At 42.0% G+C, this 20,490-nt stretch overlaps 2 protein-coding genes across 3 annotated transcripts; both read right to left on the reverse strand.

The window, feature by feature from the left end:
- Positions 1-1,618: 1,618 nt before the first annotated feature.
- LOC119736124 (probable flavin-containing monoamine oxidase A) lies at positions 1,619-14,507 on the reverse strand. The gene is given in 13 exon segments (XM_038210137.1): positions 1,619-2,388; positions 3,558-3,658; positions 3,953-4,039; positions 5,378-5,479; positions 5,482-5,550; positions 6,367-6,467; positions 6,628-6,808; positions 7,574-7,731; positions 8,417-8,531; positions 9,403-9,577; positions 10,841-10,928; positions 11,691-11,858; positions 14,440-14,507. Coding segments are annotated over 12 exon segments (1,578 nt in total). The 5' UTR covers positions 11,830-11,858; positions 14,440-14,507; the 3' UTR covers positions 1,619-2,126.
- An 814-nt stretch (positions 14,508-15,321) lies between these two features.
- On the reverse strand, positions 15,322-20,487 carry LOC119735556. 2 transcript variants are annotated; one of them, XM_038209294.1, is made up of 4 exons: positions 20,288-20,487; positions 19,444-19,639; positions 18,810-19,046; positions 15,322-17,732 (listed from the first exon to the last, which is right to left on the reverse strand). In XM_038209294.1, the coding sequence occupies exons 2-4, from the start codon at positions 19,634-19,636 to the stop codon at positions 16,537-16,539; spliced, it is 1,626 nt and encodes a 541-aa protein (XP_038065222.1). In that variant the 5' UTR covers positions 19,637-19,639; positions 20,288-20,487; the 3' UTR covers positions 15,322-16,536. The 2 variants fall into 2 exon arrangements, with proteins under 2 accessions (XP_038065222.1, XP_038065221.1); XM_038209293.1 differs by having other exon boundaries at positions 20,273-20,487.
- Between the last annotated feature and the right edge of the window lie 3 nt (positions 20,488-20,490).

Genomic DNA, 20,490 nt, shown 5'->3' on the forward strand with positions numbered 1-20,490 from the left:
AAATTCACAGAACACATCTTGAAATGAGCAAAGTTTGATTTAATTTTTTTCTTCAGTTGCTTGTTTTAAGTTCATTCAGTTGTTCAAGTTTTACTTAAATCCAACATGACTGTTACTGTATTTTAAAACATGACTGCTTTAGAGATAATTCTTTTATTGAAAACAAAGGCATGTTTTCTTTTTGTATACACCCCCCCCCCCCCATATTTTCCACTGATAATAAAATGCATCAAATGCCTATAAACTTCAAAACCAATATCTTATCATTCGAATCTGGTTTCCACATTGGAACAACTTCAGTAAAGTTGATGACTCTTGAAGCAATTGCTGCTCGAGTCCTTCATTGGTTGCATTGCCCCGTCTACCTTAAATTTATTCAGGCTTTTCTCAAAACCAGGGAAAGACGAAGAACAAATCTTTTTCACAAAATTCATTTCAGAGACTGCATTTATTTGTGTTACTTAGTAACAATGAGGTTCAATTATGACATTTTTCACAAACAGAATCACAAACGACTTCAATAGACGTCAACAATAATTGTCACATAAACTGCCTCTTTTTTTGTAAACATAACATTAAATAATCTATAAAGAATAACAACACGATTTCATAGTTGCTTTTTATTATGTAACATCTTACATACAAATGATGTACAAGTACATTGAGGATCAAATGTACGAGAATAATATAAAAAGAAGAGAAATTATTTTAAGGTGGTGAATAAATTGAATGTATTATGCAATTCAGTGGTCACATTATCCTTTTTTGGGGAAAGTTATCGCCCGCAACTAAATTACGGCAAGAATCTCTTTATTTTAAATTGAATATAATTGTTTTGTTTTTTTAAAAAGGATCGATTGCTAAATTTGCAAGTAGTTAATGCACCATTTCATCTTTTTCGATTTCGTAGATAGACGGCCTACTACATTCTTTCTAAAAACCTTATTTTGTTTTAAGTTGTTGCAAATAAAAAACCCCAAAACAAAAAAAAAACTCAGTAAGGTCACTATAAAAAAAAGCATTTGAAAACATCAAAAAACAAAACTAAAAATGATTATGAAATACCTCACTGGACTGTTAGTGAATGACTGTCTAAAGCATCCTGTAAAATCATGGCACCTAGTGCGCTGTCATTTCAAGAAAAATTATATTTTTGTATCAATTTCTGGCTTTTTTCAAATAATGCCCCCCAAATTTAGTTAGACCACAATTTGTTTGCAATCATACACACCTATGAACTGGTACAAGCCCGGCTAGACTTGTTCTTTGACCTTACAATTCCCCGACGTCTATAAACTGCCCCGTTTCATCGTAAGTGGGGACAGGGAATCAGGAAATACAGAAACATGATTGTTTTTCTTGGTTTTCCAGCATCTATGAACAAAAAACTTCAAACAAGTCAGTGTGACACTGTTGGCTATAAAATAATAACCCCAAATACATCCATTTTTGAAAATTGCAAAGGCAAATGTGATGCGATCAAGCTAAGTGAGTCATTTGTTGACCCTGATCAAATTTTTTTACATATTTGAAAAGAGCACAATCTCAGCATTACTGCTGTGACAACTGCATGCTGGTACCATCTATAGTTCAAAAATTATGGAAGTCGGAACGCCAGGAAATGTGATGAAGTGGTCCTGTTTTGGCCCGACTCTCCAAATGAAAATTCCCGACAAACGACTCATTTAATAGCCTGATCACATCGCAAATGTTGACATTCCTTTAAAATGTTAAAAACTTGAAGATCAGGAAAAGTGTCCCTTTTTCCTTGCTGTCAGTATCGGTTGTGTAATATATACCAAAATAACTATAGAAATTTTGGTGAACATCCCGCATTGTGTGTGATACAGATACACAATATCGACTGGGTACACAACAGTCCCCGAAAATAGTCTGGTGACCTCATGTGTTTTAGTACCAATACTAGATTCCTGTATACGATTCTGGTGCACAGCCTCTCAAGATTAGTGAATTGGAAGGTTGATCCTCAAAAGACGAGGGTCAATTTATCAACACTAATTTTCAAAATCCCTACTGTCCATAAAATATCCCCTCAAAAATTCTCTGACACCACTCCCCCCTTCCCTTGACACCTGAAGCTCCGCCCATATTTTAGTCCAACGTCATCAGTAATACCAGAGTTTCCGGACCACCAGCGCTGCCACGGCAGCTACGCCGATCAGGCCGCCGAGGGCCCAACCCCACGTCTCCTTCTCCTCATCGTCTTTGTAATCGCGCCGGCCGTCCAGCGCGGTCATGATCTCATCCCTGATGTGGGCGGGTTCCAGTCGGCCCAGTACCTCGCTGGCGGCGCGCATCCCCGACTGCACCGCCCCGCTCAGGTAGCCGCAGTGGTGAGTGGCCGACTCGGTGCCGGCCCAGTGCACTCTGGGAAAAGACCAAAAGATGTTTTTGAAATCTTGGCTCTGTCTGCACTTTGGGGCAAGTTTGCACAAGAACTATTGTTGACCAATGGTTAACCATAGTTCGACTTAAGTTAGCCCGAACTCTGTCTAGTCGACGATAGTTGCTTGACTATTTGGAACCAGCCTACTGGGCATGGTTGCTTCGCTGGTAACCAATAGCCGTGCTATGAAGCCAGGCAGGGAGCCAGGACCCAGAAGTTTTGCGATGACATTTTGACCAGCGTTTGACTAGAGACTTTCGCACGTTGCTATTAATGGGCAAGTGTAAGTTACGTCACAAATCAACCACTAGTCGACTAATTGGTCTTGCCCGAACTTGCTCCAGGCTTCATCTCTGACATCAGAATCATTTCAAAGTATCATGACAGTGGTGATGTCGAGTCCATCTAAAACGCCAGTCTCACAACTAAATCACAATTTCACAAGAACCAGGGGACGAGCAATGAGAAAGGAATGCTTTAGTCACACTCTCTGTTCATTTGAATAGCTTGTGACTTGACTTGAGACTGGAGGACTTCTGATGGACTTGTAATGGACTTGTGTTGGACTTGTGATGGACTTGTGATGGACTTGTGATGGACTTGTGTTAGACTTGTGATGGACTTGTGATGGACTTGTGTTGGACTTGTGTTGGACTTGTGATGGACTTGTTTTAGACTTGTGATGGACTTGTGATGGACTTGTGATGGACTTGTGATGGACTTGTGATGGACTTGGGATGGACTTGGGATGGACTTGTGTTAGACTTGGGATGGACTTGGGATGGACTTGGGATGGACTTGTGATGGACTTGGGATGGACTTTTGATGGACTTGTGATGGACTTGTGATGGACTTGTGATGGACTTGTGATGGACTTGTGTTGGACTTGTGATGGACTTGTGTTGGACTTGTGTTGGACTTGTGATGGACTTGTGATGGACTTGCCATGGACTCAACTATTATTTGTTAATTTCCAAACCAAATGGAAATACTCTGAACTTTGATACGTACTTAAAGGCAGTGTTGTAGTACTCGTCCTCAGTACTCGTACTTGGTACTCGTAGTTGAGTAATTCCTCCAATGAGTGTGGACTTTCTTTTTTTGCGGTGTTTACAATGTAATACAAGTGCTGATGGGTTAACTGCTTTACCTGTCAAATGGCGTTCGGAGGCCTCCATGGAAGTAGGTCATTGCTCCTGGGGTCATGACGTTGACAGGACAGCCACCGTTATAAGGCTCTAATGCCCAGTCCTAACAAACAGAAAAGTACAGAAATGAATAGTTAGCATTGCCAACGTTTTTCTTGGGACCATGCAATATGAATCCAAGAACTTTATGGGCTACCCCTGGGGCAGATTTCACGGAACTGGTCTGATCTTACGATCTTAGCTAAGACGCATCCTAAGACCCATTTTACCAACTGCATCGTAAGAACGACGCATCAAACTTACCCATTTGAAAGCTGTTTCATGTTTGTTTTTAAAGCTTAGATGAAACAGTTATTAAAAAGAACGCCTCACAAATGTTTCTGCCAGTCAGACTCACCTTCTCCCTATAGTCCAGTGGCTCCTTGGCCTTGGGCCCAAAGAACTCAGCCAGGGCATCCAGTATGGCAGCCTGCCGCACCGCGGGCTTATATGAAACAAAATTGAAACGGAGGAAAATTGACTTGGTTCATTTTAAGGTTGAAACAAAGAAGTTCTCTGGAGTGGGATGTGAATGTTGGACCTCTAGAACGCTGTTCCGGTGCTCAACCAACAGTTTACTTGTACCCACTGCCACATGCTAAGTTGATCAGATCCGACAAAACAAGGCTTTGCACACAACGTTCAAGGGGCATGAAGTGGCTTGAAGCCCCATATCAAATAACAGTGCTTGGGCTCTACCTTCCTCAATCCTGCAACATTTTCCAAACAACCCTCGTGCCGATTTGGAAGGATCTGGCAGAGTTAATGTTAGGGGAGTAAGGGTGTAACGCACTAACACCTGCAGCCGATTTCACAAAACTACGCAATGGCGCAACTCCGCTTGCGCCACAGTTTATTGCGTAAGCTGCGCAACATTTCACGCTGCGCAACATTTCACTTTAATATGACACTTTTCAAGAAAATCTCAGTGCGTAAGTCCGCGACTTGCACGATAAATTATAGATAATTTGCGCAATCATTTGTAGGCGGCATAAGTTGTGGCGTAGCAAATGAAAATGACAAATTTTACCAGCAAATCGTGATCGTCATGGAGTCTGTTATTGCACAACTTATCAAGGTTGATACAGGACACTCATATCTTTTTGTTTGAAGTAAATGAGTTTCTATTTTACTAGTGACAATTTTTTTTTAGAGTTGCCACACGATTCCGAAGAAAGTCGGACAAAATAATTTTCAAAATGGTAGACTGATGTGATTCAACGACTGTTTCGAGAACGAACAATTCATACACAAACAGCCGTCGTAAATGCTGTTATTATCCTCCTCCAAGATGTTTAGATTATTTAAAACGCTGCGCAGATACGCCAAGTTTTGTGAAATCGATCGTACATTTATTGCGCAGCTGCGCAACAAATTTGTTCTTGGCAGGCTGAGGTTATTTAACCACTGTTTCGTGAACGAACAAATTCATACACAAACAACAGTCGAAAATGCTGTAGTTAGCCTCGTCCACGATGTTTTGATTATTTAAAATGTTGCGCAGCTACGCCAAGTTTTGTGAAATTGATCGTAAGTTTATTGCGCAGCTGTGCTGCGTAAGTCTTACACATGGTGCAAGCTGTGCTTTTTTTCGTGAAATCGTCTGCTGGACTGCATTGTGATACTTTCTATTTGTTTATTCTCTGATGAATCTACAAATACCATACAGTGCTAGGGCAGCTTGAGGTGCTACAGGGCGTTACACGCAGGGCAGGTGAGGGGTGTACAGAAAGTAACAGGCAGGGCGGCGAGGGGCGGTACAGGGATTACTGGTTTGACTTACTTCAATCTGGCTCCACTCTCTACCATTGCAGTAGAATCCCACAAGAGCTGGGCTGCCGTTGGGAGTTGTACAGTCAAACGTCAACTGCAGTGGGCCTGTGCTGAGGCCTTCGATGGTCGGCTTACCCCGTTGCTGAAAATCTCGCCGGAAAAACCATCCTCTCTCCAAAAAGCCTAAACAAATATGTGGCTTGTTACTACATATGAAAATCATCAAGGAGTTAAAGGCAGATTTTTTTGTAATTTGCCCAAAATGGTTATGGGCAAAAAAAGAGAGGGTGCTTTTTTGGACCACTTTTCGGGATTCAAATGGATACGACACATCATGTACGCGTACTGGTTCACGCGGCAATTGCGCAAAGTAGGCACAGCTGATTTTATTGTGAATGTGAACAAAGCTGTACGGTCTTTGTGTGAGGACTATATGCGTTGTCAGCAATGCGTCCCAATGCCTCCCCCAACTCGCCCTTGCTTATCATTGAGGGGGGACTTATGTGCACAAAGCCCATCAGGTAGAAATGAAATATTTAACCCTAACCGCCCTGAATCCTTCAAAATCCTCTTTGCCAAAGTGGAGGAATTTGGAGGATTGAGGTTACATGGCAAAAGTGTGTTACTGAGTTCGAAGGATGCCCTTTGTCAAGGTCTTGGGCCGGACCTTGTGTTGTTTTTGCTCAGCCATGCATAAATATAGGCCTGGATTATGCTTGAAATCCTCCGTACTGTTCCAGGATGTCACTGGCCAAGCCTCAACATATTGACAGTCACTGCCGCAGGATTTTGCAGGATTCAGGCTGTGGTCACCCCTCCACGGACCATATTCAAGAAATAATGTAGGAATTTGCAGGATTGAGGCTTTATGCTATTTTCCATGAGGCCAATTAGAGGATTTTGCAGGATTGAGACTACATCCTAGCAAAAAGGCCTAGGGAGCTAGGGTTTAACAAAATGAGTAGCTGACAGAAGGGATCAGCGAAACGTAAACCTTACTGTTTGGTAGGTGACAATGAACTTGAAGAGATGAGCCATGGGTGAGTGGCGGGCCAGACTGATCCTCTCAAGGGGCAGCGTAGGGACGTATTCAATGTTGGCTGTAGATAAAGAAGAACTGAAGCATGAAATCAACGATAATCACATCACTCTACAAGACATGTTTTTCACTTCAGGGGAAAACAACAGAATCAGTTTTTGATGATGAGGTAGTAATGGACTAATATTTTACATTTTATAATAAATCTAGTGGTTTCTTACTGGAGCAATGGAGAGGAGTTGCGACAATCACATAGCGACCGGTGAACTGTTGACCCGCTTCCGTCACCACGGTGACCTTGTGGGCATCCCGCTGGTCTATGTGTTCTACAGGATGGTCTAGTAACACCCGCTCCTGGCCTATCCTGTCTGTTAAGATGGTTGATATTTGCTGGGCACCGCCCTAAATATAAGGGAAAAGTAACGAACATCCATATTCTGGATCACAGAGGGCGCCATTCATTGTGTCTAGCGCTGCATCTTACAACTGGTCTAATTTGAGTCATTTTTACAGAACTGACATTTAGGAATCCAAAAACGTGATCTTTTGAGGTCAAGTCAATGTACGCAACAGTGACCATGACACAGTGGGGATAACTGTCCACAGTTAATGCAGTAAGAGGATTAAGCTCCTAATCCTGTAATCCTTTCATAATGGGATTATGTGGGCAGTTAGGATTGGTGCAGTAAGAGGATTAAGCTCCTAATCCTGTAATCCTTTCACAATGGGATTATGTGGGCAGTTAGGATTGGTACTGCATTAGCAATTAACTGCTTTGATTAGAAATTAACTCAATATTAGGTTTTGCCCTTCACCAACGGTTTAATTAGGTTTTTCCCCTCACCCAATCAAACTCAGCTTATGAATAGAATTTAACTGTGTTGGCTCTGAACGAGACATAATTCTACGACCAAAGAGGTGCTAATATTGCACTTTTTATACCAAAGGTCTCAAAGTGCTTCACAATTGTTAGCCCTGTTCATCAGGCCATGAGACCAGTTTTCTACAGCAGCTTGAGATCAGCACAATCTGGTCTCTAATTACATCCGCTAAAAGAAAATATCCTCAAGGTCATTTTGGGGATCTGATCTAACACCACCCATCTTGAAAATACCTGCATAAATTGGGCCGACAACAGCCAGGTCAAAAGTGAAAGGTCAAAGGTACCTTTATTCTGAACTCCTGGTTGGCTCCGTCCGTGGTCTCATTCAGCGTTCTCATATCACGAGCGGAGCTGACGTAATAATAGTAGAACAAGGCGGACAACATGCGGGGCTGAGCACCAAAGATCTGGTTGATGGCAATATCAATGGCATCGCGAGCCTCTGATGAGAAATTTCAGGGCAAAAAAAGTTATTTTCAAAATTGTCTAGCAAAAAGTCTCAGTCACACAGCGATATGGCTTGTGTCAGGCCTCCCAGAACTCAAGGTTTGGAAAAAAACCAAGGCAGGGAAGAATGGTGCTTGTGTTCTTGAGCAAGACATTTGGCCTCAATTTTTTCTCGACGTTCAGAAATCTGAATATCAGTGGGACCTGAGCTTACTAAGTTTGCAGGCCAAAAGGGCACCAGCATTCACAAACAGTGACATCAAATCTCCAGCATTACAAAATGAATTTGAATGCAGGATTAAGACTAGTCGTAAGATGAAATATTAGACGAATCCAATTCTGGAACTTGCGTTTTTGCAACTTGCAACGTTTCGTCCGAAACCATCCAGACTTCATCAGGCAACTGATGACCCGGTGGGCTGGCCGTGTGATTAGACGGCAAGAAATGCCTTGAATGGCTCAGTCCCATGCATGAGATAAGTTAAAATGTAGCCCGCCCTTTTTGATGAGGGACGGCTGTTCTATTCTTTACCAGATGGTTTCCTTGAACTCTCTTTTATGACAGTGCTCCTCTTTGTCTAGGATCCCAACGTTTTCATTTTGGTTATATTGATTTAAATGGGAAAAATCCAAATGGCCGCAACATGATAATGGTCTATTGAGTGGCTTGTACATATTACCCAGTGTATACGTTGTTTGCCGTACGAGTGTTTCCAGCGTCATGCTGTCCAAGATATCAGCGTCAGGCGCATCCATCGGGTTGTGTACAGGAAGACTTGCCGCTGTTTTGTCCGTCTGCACAAAGGGGTAACACAGAAATGTGCTTAGCACCGAGTACATGTGCTGAGCAAGTACAGGTTACCAGCCAAACAATATCATGCAAAGTATTTTGCTTGTCAGGCTGTCACTGGTTCTCAGCTGAGTTTTGCGTATAGCAGACAAACTTGCTAAGCATGATGAGCTCTAAATTCAACGTGCGCTTAACGATACAGTTGTGGGAGTGTGGCTTAGTGGTTAGGGTTCATGACTTATGACCAGAGGGTCAGAGGTAGGACTGTGCATCGAAACCTAGATTATGGGATCGGGTACCCGCAACCAACTTTGCAAATCACTTTGTTACTTCTCAGACAATGAAAAAGAAAGGTTTTGAAGTCATTTGTGGGGAATTTTCAAAATAAAAACCAGGCCACATTGGAAAACAGAACATATTGCACATATTTATGACGCTTGCGAAAGCTGCAGTTTACACCGTAAAGCTATGAAGCTCACTGTACACACTTGTATCTTGCTGTATTGATGCGCTGATGCAGTAGTATTATCGTGCGGACCTTTGTAAACAATCTCAACAGCAACTTCCGAGATTTGAATTTTGACATGATTGCAATGGCGTCGGGTTTCTTTAACGGGTGCCTAGGTACCTGTGTTATTTTCAATCTCTGGTTGCCCACTGCTATGTGATACATTTTTAGGCATTGCTCATAGCTTACACTGTCTCAGAATTGGCAGATTACATGTGTGTACTAATATTGATGGCCCAATGCAACAAAGTTCCACAGAGTTTCACACCTTCTGCACTGTGTTACATCTGGAAGGGTTAGGGTTACAGTGCGAAATTATTTCAATATTTGGGTTTTTTTCGGGGGGGGGGGGGGAGGGGGGAACGTACGGCTGTCATGAAGCGCTGCAGATCAATCAACGACAGGTACGACATGGACGGGATGCTGGCCTCGTAGGTCCGGATGCCCTTGTTGCCTAGCAACATCATCTTCTTGCCCGTGGTGTATTGTGGGTACTTCTCCAGGCCCAACTCGTTCAGCAGCCATATGATGTGATACTGGGAGCTAAAGGATGAGAGAAGTAAAATCGAATTTTTTGATTTTTCAGCTTGCAAATTCTGCATCCAGGATATACCAGTCTCATATGTAATTCAGTACTGAAAACTTGTTAAATCTGAAATTTAAGGTAGAGTAGATCATTTGCAGCTATCCAAAAATTAACTGACAAAATTATTGTCGAAAAGCTTATATAGTTTAAAAATAATAATGGCACTAAACTCCCTGTGAAAATATTCTTTCAATTTCAAGAAAACAATGAAAGAAGCAGTAATGAGAACGTGTCCCAGACGCTGATTTCGGGAGCATCTCAAAACATGACTCGGCAAATTTTTAATCGAAAACGAGATCCTAGAATATTGTTTTTCTCGGAATATACAGCATTCATAGAGCTAAACAAGTACGATTGCACAATAAGCCCTGGCCGTGTTGCAAGAAGTCTTGCATGAAATTGATCAAAACGATCCCTTAAACCTAGAGCTTAAACATGCCACGTCGAAAAATGCTACGCCGATGGCACATATGGAACACCATATTTTTGATCAATTTTCTGGGGAGAGACAGACAGACAGACCATCCGACCGACCGACCACCAAGTGACAAGTAAAAGCTCCTGTCATAGCTTAATAATGACAAATGATCCACCCTACCTAAACTCTGTGTTAATTAAATGGAACAGAACAAATTCTCAGGAAAGGTTTTTTTTATAGATCCGGACTACAATTTAACATCTCTTTTAAAGGGAATATACATCATTTGCTTTTGCTGTAATTTTCAGAAATGGATGGAATTGGGGGGTTGGAAATATATAGCAAATATAGTTACACTGACTTTTTTTAGGTTTTGGGTTCAAAAATGCTATTTTCATTTTCCTGTAGTCTGGTTCCCTGACTCCATTTAAAAAGAAACAGAGCAGTTTACATACATTGGGGAATTGTAAGGTCAGGGAACCAGTCTAGCTGGCTTGTACCCGTTCATAGGTGTGTAATCGATTGCAAACAAGTGCGATGGTCAACTGGGGCCAGTATTTGAAAAAATAGCCAGTTTTTTCCAACGCTGGTCGGCTGATCAGCGTTGGAAATTGATACAAAAATACCACTTTTCTTGAAAATGACAGTATACCAGGTGCCATGATTTTACAGGATGCTTTACACTGTCATTCACTAACAGTCCAGCAAGGTATTTCAAAATGATTTGGTAGTTTTATTTTTTGATGTTTGCAAATGTTGTATTTTCCCTTTAATATTAATAAATGCATTAATTAAATATTACCTTCCGACCCACTGGCCTCCCAAGTCCCAGATATCCTTCCCATGAGCACCCTCGAGCTCAGTTGTGTATGTCCGACCCCCAACACGGTCTGAATAAGGATATTCAAAATGTTTCCTTAGTTTTAAGGATGCATTCCGTTTCGCCAATTTTTTACATTTCAGATTCCTGAGCTCATGCAATTCATCTCGTGTGCAAAACTACAGGCTTGACTTGCAGATGAAAATGGCTTGTTAACACTTCAATAAGCACCATTTCAATTAATCTTCAATTAAGTTGTTGCGCATCAACTACATGTACATCATTTGCCCCAACTATACGATCCTTACAAAAAAATTACGATACGGGCCTGAAATTGCTGGTTCAAAACGTCACAACTTTCTTATTTTATGTCACGGGAAGATGATCCGTAGTGACCTTATATCATTGTAAATGTCTTTCCGGGACCTTTATTTGAAATTTAAAAAAAAAAAAAGGTTTAGTGTCCCCGCCCGCTTCCTTTTTTGGAGGCTGCCTCTTTTTTCTTTTTTTTTTAATTGAAAAAAAAAAAGAGTTAAATTTAATGATATTTTTAGGAAAAAAATGTCATACTTTTTAGAATCTAAAAAGCTGGTATGTCATTTCCTGAGTCCAAGTGGCAGCCAAAAAAAAAAAAAAAGCTGGTGGCCATCTCGAAAAATAGCCCAACCAGACATTTTGGAAAAATGGGTCGGGCCGCCATTTTTGGAAAAAAAAGGGCCTCCTCCTTCCTTTTTTTTTCAAAAAGGCAGGACGCTTAACATGTGTTTTTTTTATTTGGCCTTGCAATGATACCAATTCTTCTTCACATACTTACATACTCATTTGCACAAACCTTTTGCCTCTAAAACCAGCACCTTTATTCCCGGCTTCTGTTTCTGCAGTCGGTAGGCAGCGGTTAGCCCGGCAATGCCGGCCCCTACAATGATCACATCCCAGTCCGGTGGTGATGTTGAGTCAGAGCTAGCCGCCATGATGTCTTCTCATGAATCGGGCCAAAACCCTGAGGGCAAAAAAAAACTCATTCAAACAAATACACAAAATTACAAAGCAAAAAGATCATAGAGGCTAGAAGGACTATCCTTTTGTTCGAAAAATTTCTTGAAAATTTCCATGAGGCAGAGAAGAGGTCTGGAAGATTTTAACAAAGTTTGAGGTCTCAATTCACATTTTAAAGCCGACTTTTCTTCCATATTTGCTCCACAGAGAGAAAGAATGTGCTTTTTAATCCCTAGATGGCTTTGGAGATGTCTGGCCTTGAGTGGACTCTTGTGCAAGTCGTGTAGCATTGATGATGAGCAGGTGCAGCAGGCCCATCGTCAAGGAGGGTGGGGCCTGGTGGGGCCGGGCTCCCCCTTGACGAGCAATTTCCCCCTCCCCACAGCAAAAGCCGTACATGTGTGTATTTCTGTATTTTTTTTACGGTAGTTGTCCCCCCCCCCCCCCCCCCCCCCCCCCCCCCCCCCCCCCCCCCCCCCCCCCCCCCCCCCCCCCCCGACGCTGTGCGGTCATAGTTGCTAATGACGCCGCTGCTTCCCAGCTGTTCACACAATATATCTGAATGCCCGGTACCGACATTGAACATGTTGAATGTATCAACTTTTATTTTTTCCATTATCTTTTGGGGAAAAGTTCCGTACTCGGACGTCAATTTATCTGCTGCCAAACATATTAATTGTCACCTCACCTTGTCATTTGAACCAAGAGAAAGCCAGGAAGCTGTGTAAAGGTGAAAAAAATTTACTCAAAATGTGTTTTTTAGAGCACATTTTGGATGCATACGTCGTGCAGAACTAACTTGAAGCAGCCGGTCAAAACTGATTGTAGTGGCTGAAAGACAGCGGTACGTTATACACGTGACATCAACAACCATGACGTCGCATGAGCCTGCCAATGATAGTGCAATACGTCATTATGAATATTTATTTTCTCATGAATATTTAGTTTATTTCAATGGATACTTCAAATACGTCCAAAGATTGATTATTGCAACAGCGATCGTGCGCGGCCTAGCGGTTAAGAGTCTCGTGTATCAAGCAAGCGTCAGAGGTTCGAATCCCGATGAAGTAACTGACTGATTAATAAATAGAAATTAAGGAAAGGAGAGGGTGAGAGTAGAGGAGGGAAAGTGGAGGAATAACCATAAACTGGATGATGATGCCTAGCGGCGATATCCAGTCAAGTTTCTGAGATTCTGAGATTCTGAGATTTAACTTTTGGCACTAGAAAATTAATTGAAAAAAGTGACGTCCGAGTACGGAATTTTTTCCATCTTTTGAATCCCCGTTCAGTGGCGCACCCAAGGGCCAGGTGGAGGGGGGGGGGGCACTCGGGGGGCTAGCCCAACTAGTGTGGCCGTCGGTATGCTGCGCAGAGGTTCAGCGCAGCATACCGACGGCCACACTAGTTACTCCTAGAACTATGAGGCTCCACGTAGTGGAGCCTCATAGGTTCAGAAGCCCGCAAAATTGTTGTCAGCACAAAACACTAATTAAGTACAAAAACGTCCATCCCAAGCAGGCCGTTTTCCACAGAACCGCTGCACAGTTTGCCCCTAAACTCCATACAATACCTCATGACATACTCACGTTATGTGCACCCAACAAACATCGGTGGATTCTGTCTGTTTTTCGGCAAAAATGATGAAAAATATGCCCTTTCTGCACTGAGCCAACCTAACACTTGAAACGAGCACGCGTGCAGAATGATCGCAGTTATTTTCGGTTCGATCGCTCGGAGCGCGCCGCGGGGGTATGGTGTAGGAGCGGAACGATAGTATGCACATGCGTACAAGTGCACGTACGTACCCCCCGCGGCGCGCTCCGAGCGATCGAACCGAAAATAACTGCGATCATTCTGCACGCGTGCTCGTTTCAAGTGTTAGGTTGGCTCAGTGCGGAAAGGGCATATTTTTCATCATTTTTGCCGAAAAACAGACAGAATCCACCGATGTTTGTTGGGTGCACATAACGTGAGTATGTCATGAGGTATTGTATGGAGTTTAGGGGCAAACTGTGCAGCGGTTCTGTGGAAAACGGCCTGCTTGGGATGGACGTTTTTGTACTTAATTAGTGTTTTGTGCTGACAACAATTTTGCGGGCTTCTGAACCTATGAGGCTCCACTACGTGGAGCCTCATAGTTCTAGGAGTACACACTAGTGGGGCTATCGAGGGGCTTGAGCCCCCCTCCCCTCCCCAATTCAAGAGGTTGTCAATTATATATTTTTTTTAGGGGGGATACATTTTTTTTTTAGTCCCACGATTTGACCATGCTAATATGTATGCATAGGCCTATTTTCGAGTAGTAGGCCTAAATCAGTAAATGGCGCCACCAACATCAAAATAGTTGGTTCCCCCCCCAAAAAAAAAACGGTCCAAAAAACCCCCTTGTCTCTGCATGCAGCCCCCAAAAAATGGGCAACATTTTTGAAATCCTGGGTGCGCCACTGTCCCCATTTGACCAAAATTGTGCCAGGCGAAAAGGCGACAGAAGGCACATGCATTTATGAACAAAAACATACGGCCACGCTGTTACCTAGACCGAGCTGAAATTAGAAGAAATTTCTGATCAAGTTTGCACTTACTTTAGTTGCAGATCTTTATCCGTGAAACTTCTGCACTGTTTTGATTCAAGAGCGCCCTCAACGATGTGTTTTAGTTTTAAGTGTATTATTCTAGCACGTGGTGCACGTACGCGCCTGCTTTCCATAAATTGAATATTTTTTTTTATTCTAAGGAATTTTCAATTTGTGTACTTTACAGTAACCTTGAACAAAGAGATTTTCAAATTGAATTGATTATTTTCTAGCATTTACATTAGTTGAGCTTTCCAATGAGAAAATGAGAAAAAAAATTCCGCCCACAAGTAATCAATTAATTAATTTCAACTTTTGAATTGACAGCGCAAGCTCCTAATTCGTTCTAGTAGTATAGTGGGCGCAATTTCTGAACTGGAGCGCGCCATTTAAAACCAATATTTAAAACTGTATAGGCCTAATTAGGCTACAAAAACAAACAAGCAAATATAAATTTTAACGAAAAAAAAGTTTCTCCTTTTAATTTGAACGTCTTCAAACCACCGAAAAGGTATCTTATTGTGGGTTGCTTTCGCGCTTCAACAAACATAACTGCACAAAAAAACTCGCAAATACACGCATTTGTAATTCGAAATTTGTAAATTCGGCCCATACCAGTACTCAGTAGCAAGGACAATTTACTGGCAATAGTTTTTAAGGTAAGGTTCCGAACAGCTATCAAAACCCAGCTTTACTCATGGCATGGGTAATTCGCTACTGTACTGGAATTTCCCATGTCACGAGCCTAATCCCTGGGTTTTCCAAGCTACGGCTAGGTACCGAAAAAATTCGGATTTACGGACCTCCTACTTCACGATTGTTGAGGAATTTTGTGAGAATGATTGTTGGGAAACATAAAAACATACAAACAACCCTGAATTTTACAACGAGTTTCGTAGAGACAAACGATTTACTTTATTGTGAGGGTTATTATATCATTTTTCATTTTATTTAAAATGTATATGAAAAAATACTGCAAATTTATTTCAACTTTGATTTTCTTGAAATTTGGTCCACTGTCATTCAATAACAAAAACAGCCTTTTTCCATTTCTTAACCTCTTAAACAGTTAATTCCCAAACACAGAAATCAATTTATTAAAATGTTAGGGAAAAGAAATTAAGACACTAGTGAGGTGTTTCTTGGATGCCCTCAACATTTTTGAAATTAACTTGTAATTACTTGTAACTGACTTATATTCAAATTTATTGAGCAAAAATAAAGGTTTTCCGTAAAAAACAAATTTTAATTAGATTTGTTTTTGGATTGTGAACATATATTTTTTTAAACTTGCTCCAACTCTATACATTTAACTTACAAGTACATGAATATAATTGATCTGAGGTGTGTATAAATTGTAGAAAATTAAAAAATACATAAATATTAAGCTAACTGCACTTTGATTTATAGAATTTAACACTATTCAATTTATACAGTAACTTTTTAGTGCTAAAAAGTCTGAATGCATTAAACAAAACATAAGTAATATAATGAAGTTAAACATTTAGGTAATATAATGAAGTTTAACAGTAAGGTACTTCAGACCAAAATCTAGTCAAGATAGACATTCAATTAAAATGTTTGTTCACTGCATAGAAATGGAATAAGAAGAAATTAAGCTGATGCTAACAGATACATTGTAATTGCCAATTTCTAGATAAGTTTAAAATGGTGAGTTTAAAATGTATTGTGTACTTATTATTTTTTTTATCACATTTCTTTACCCAGGGTATGCCCAAACAGTTCAAAATTGGCTTCCATTGGGGCCCTGGCACCAAAAGTTGCCAATTTTTAAAAACAATTTTGGTGTCGTCCATGTACCGTTTTGGTGATTCACTGTTGTTTTCCATACAACTTTTGTCCCAATTAGAGAAATTGTGGGGCAGAAAACCGAAGAGTGTGTGGCTAAAATGACATCGCAGCAACAGCGCCCTCAGTTGTTAGGAAAAGCATGGAACCTCTTGAATTTTACAGAAAGTGCACTTAACAAAAGCTGTTATCAAAATCAAAAAGGGATGTCTCACAATTTTTCCCAATATTTCAGAGGAATGGAAATTTGCTCAAAACATGTTCCAGCACAAATTTCATGATCCCTTAAGTTGCGGCTCAATGTTCAGATTGAATGTCCATACTAGCAAGGCAATAGTAGAACCCATCGGCCCTATGGGGGTCGTCCATAGAGCACAGGTGGACGGCCTCTATGGGCTGCACCCCAAGAAATGCTTGCGAAAATCGCTCATATAGATAAGAGCGTAATGGCGTGCCGTCAAAATCATCAGCTTCTTCTCGCCTCATCTTGAAGATAGTCATGTGCGGGTTGAATTGGGGACGATTGCCCACTAAATTGATTCCTGCTTCTCCTAATGCTGCCTGGAGCATCTGGGAGAGTTTTATGAGGGCTGGGCATTCCTCTGGAGGAGAAAACAGGACCCGGCCATGAAACTGGTCTAGTCCTTGGAATCGGAGCATGGTGACTGGCGAGAGAAGTTCCGAGATGTCACGTTGAAGCGACTTAAGGACGTCGATGGCTTTAGACATGTCATCCTGGCTGTCTAATCGCATCGTGCACAGCGTGATGTGGAGACTGTCCAGGTCGGTGCGCGAACTGTCAAGACGTGGATCGTCATCGCAGAGCGCGTCCTGGATCCGCCTGACGCACCTGCGAATGACTGGATCAGTGACACGGATGGCGAGGAAGTAATTGGGGCGTCGTGAAGGTCGGCGCCTTTTTTCTTCCGACTTTGCCTCCTGTACGAGATCTGATTCTTCAGTCGCCTCCTGAACAACTGAATCATCCCCAACTGCATCACTTGCCTCCTTCTCTTCCACGCTCTGGTTCTCCTTAGAGAACACCTCCACGGTGTCCAAGATGGTCTTCTTGCTGCCCGTCGATCCAAAGACGTCGTCCAACCGCTCATTCTTATCCCAAACTACCCGGTCCTTGTATTTGAAGTACTGGATACGGTGACGTGGAATCGCAAGCGAGTCGTAATCGTCTACGGTGGCGATATCCACCCAGCTGAAGGTGGTGAAGGGCTTTTCGATGACGCCCCTGAAGCGGTCGAGGTAGCCAACGATGAAGTCCTCCTTGCGAACCTGTTTGTCCCACTGGATGCGAGAGATCACCTCCGAGGCCGTCTTCATCCGCGATTTCTTCACGGGGCCTTGATTGTCTTCGGCTGGTTTTTTCTTCTTTTTCTTCTTCCCCTTTTTCTTGTAGTCTTCCTCCTCATCAGCATCAAGCTTTGTTGGTTTCTTGTTGCGTTTATGGGTCAGTGACTGGGCTGTCTCTTCTTTGTTGGCTGAAATGCAAAGATGATATGGGTTTGTTCAAATGTCTGGTTACACATTTCATTGTGCAATCAACTCGATAGTTGAAACTTCTCACATTCACAGTTCATGTACAAGAGGGGGATGGACGACATTTTTATCCCTAATTAACCGTCCACTAACTAATCAGATACTTTCACTTTCCATAAGAGATATGCAGCAACTCGGCACAGCAGCCAGTGCCACTCATAGGTACACTGCATAGTGCATCTGTATGTGGGACACAAGATGCACTATACTCTCTGTGTTCCTCAAGCGCGAGAGGGATAACAATTTATTGCCGAGCAAACTAGTACGCACAGTAAAGAAGGAACATGCACGGGGTACACACACGATTATCCTGTTGCAGGTGCGTGCACAAGGAACGGAGCATAAGGGAGTCAGGTTGGCGTAGCGGTACTTTCCTCGCCTTCCACCGCTGTGACCCGGGTTCGAATCCCGCCTGGGCCAATATGTGGATTGGGTTTTCAGTCCCTGCCTGATTCCGTGGGTTTTCCCCAGAATATTCTTCTGGGCTTTTCCTCCCACCTCTAAAACTGTAACTTCTCATTGTCTTCTCTCCACAGGTTTCTTCAGGTTTGCGAGCTACAGTTCCTAGGGCGCTTTTGAGGAATCCTTGGTTTCATTACCAGAAATGATTATTAATAATAATAATAATAGCGTGATACGCAGAGTACGATATCAACTGTGCTATTAGGTATAATATCACACTGTTATTGCCTAGGATCGACCAATCATGAACACTGAATTCAAGTTTGCTTGAAGATTATTCCTAAAATAGCTCCATCATCACGTGACGTGAGACCGATACCTTCAGTTGGATTCTGTTGCATTAAGCATGCCAGTCATTTTATATTTTCAGGTACCCCACAACCTGGGAAGTTGGGTTGTGTAGGACTGTGTTGGATTGAGCAGGAAACTCATATGAGTAACCGTCAGACTCTGTGGGATTTAGAAGGGAAGTCCTGGGGAACTACTGGGGGGTTAGGATGACAAAGTTGGAGTAAAAAAGGGCAAAAAAAGAGAAGAGAACACAGATGACCACATACCTGATTCTTCTTGCTCATCGTCATCCTCATCCGCCCCCTCTCCTTCTAAGCTCCGCCCCTCCAGCCATTCCCTGGCAATGTCTATCAGCCTGTACATCATCGGTTCCCCGTCGGCTTCTTGCGCTGACTGATACAGCAATTGCAGGAGCTCAGTCAAGATTGGGTCATCATTCAGTAGCATTACGTTCTTCTCAGTTGGCAGAATCTCAACCTTTGGACTTTTGTCAGGATAGGTGTCTGTATCAAATAACAACCACAATTATAATTTTTATTTCATACATTGTAATTTGGATGTCAATTTTTCCTAAAGTTTGCGGCTTTCTTCAATTTTCTTGATTTCATGTTTACCTAATTTTGTTTTAAACTGATCAAAAAATATATATACCTTAATATGGGAACAAATATATTAAATGCTAGGTATTTACAATTTATGCAAATTAGGCATCCTTCCCAAAAATTTTTAAGGTGTCACTCCTTCTAAATATCTTCTCTAGGGCTATAAGAATCTATCTGCCAAGTTTGGTGCTTTGGACCAGTGGGTCACGATCTTGTCAAAAATTGGGTCTAAGCCACCTGACTATAAGCAAATATTCTCTGTGATTAATGAGGCGTTATCCTGGGACTGCCAACTCACCAGGTAGGGAGAACTTCAAGCCTACAGCCAGACCCTCTGGTTTCACCTGCACGACACAACAGTACTCGCTGCCCGGTGGCAACTCCTGGACTTCAAATTCTCCATCGCCGCCAAAAATTGATCTGAGTGCCTCCAACTCGCTGGCCAGATCTTCCGAGAAATGAGAATGGGGATCTGCTGAAGCCTCTGCCATGATCTGGGATGAAATGTGAGAATGGTCAAATCAAATTAAAGAAACGGTATGTTTATTTTAATGACTGAAGAAAACTGGCTTGGGATCAAATTCTGAATGGTCCTATCCTACCAACAAATCATTAAAACATTTTGGGGCTTGATACCTAAACATTTGGCTACGATACAAGCAGGAAAAGTCACTTTTATTTGTTTGGAATCATCTAGAAACAGTTCGCTGAGATACCATGTTGAATATCAGCTAGCTTAATTTGGTGGAACGAGGCAAAGGTTTGATTTATGAATGGAACTTACCCCTAGAACTATGGTGCTCCTCTACGCGGATTACCATAGTTCTAGGGGTAAATGGAACTAGTAAAACATGATGATGAAAGAGGTGTCCTAAAGCTAAACGTCTACCATGCCATGTCTACCAAATTTCTTTTACAACAAAGTGGCATCAGGATACATATTACTACTACTAGTACATTGTACATTGTACATATTAGACCCGTGAACGTGCTGTATACAAGTTACAATGCCACGTTCACGGGTCTATATACACTGTAGGCCCTACATATGTTAACAAAAAAAACAGGACAAAGTTCAAGTTGTTTAAAAATAAAATGCCGGATGTCACTCTGCCATGTTTGCCTACCTTGTCCTTGCTCACCTATAGCAGAACCGCAATACAAGCAACCTGTGTTTTATTAAATCGTTCTTCTTTTATACCTCTGTAACTTGGTGGAAAAGATTGCAAAACATATCGACATGCCCTCAACTGAAGTTGGATGAGCTCTTGCTTGCACAATGTGGCGCAATTTGTTTACATCGTTTACTGCAATACGGCGCGGTGTTGTGAAGAAGTGAGAAGTT

The sequence above is a fragment of the Patiria miniata genome, unplaced genomic scaffold, assembly GCF_015706575.1.
Source record: "Patiria miniata isolate m_02_andy unplaced genomic scaffold, ASM1570657v1 HiC_scaffold_29, whole genome shotgun sequence".
NCBI lineage: Eukaryota > Metazoa > Echinodermata > Asteroidea > Valvatida > Asterinidae > Patiria > Patiria miniata.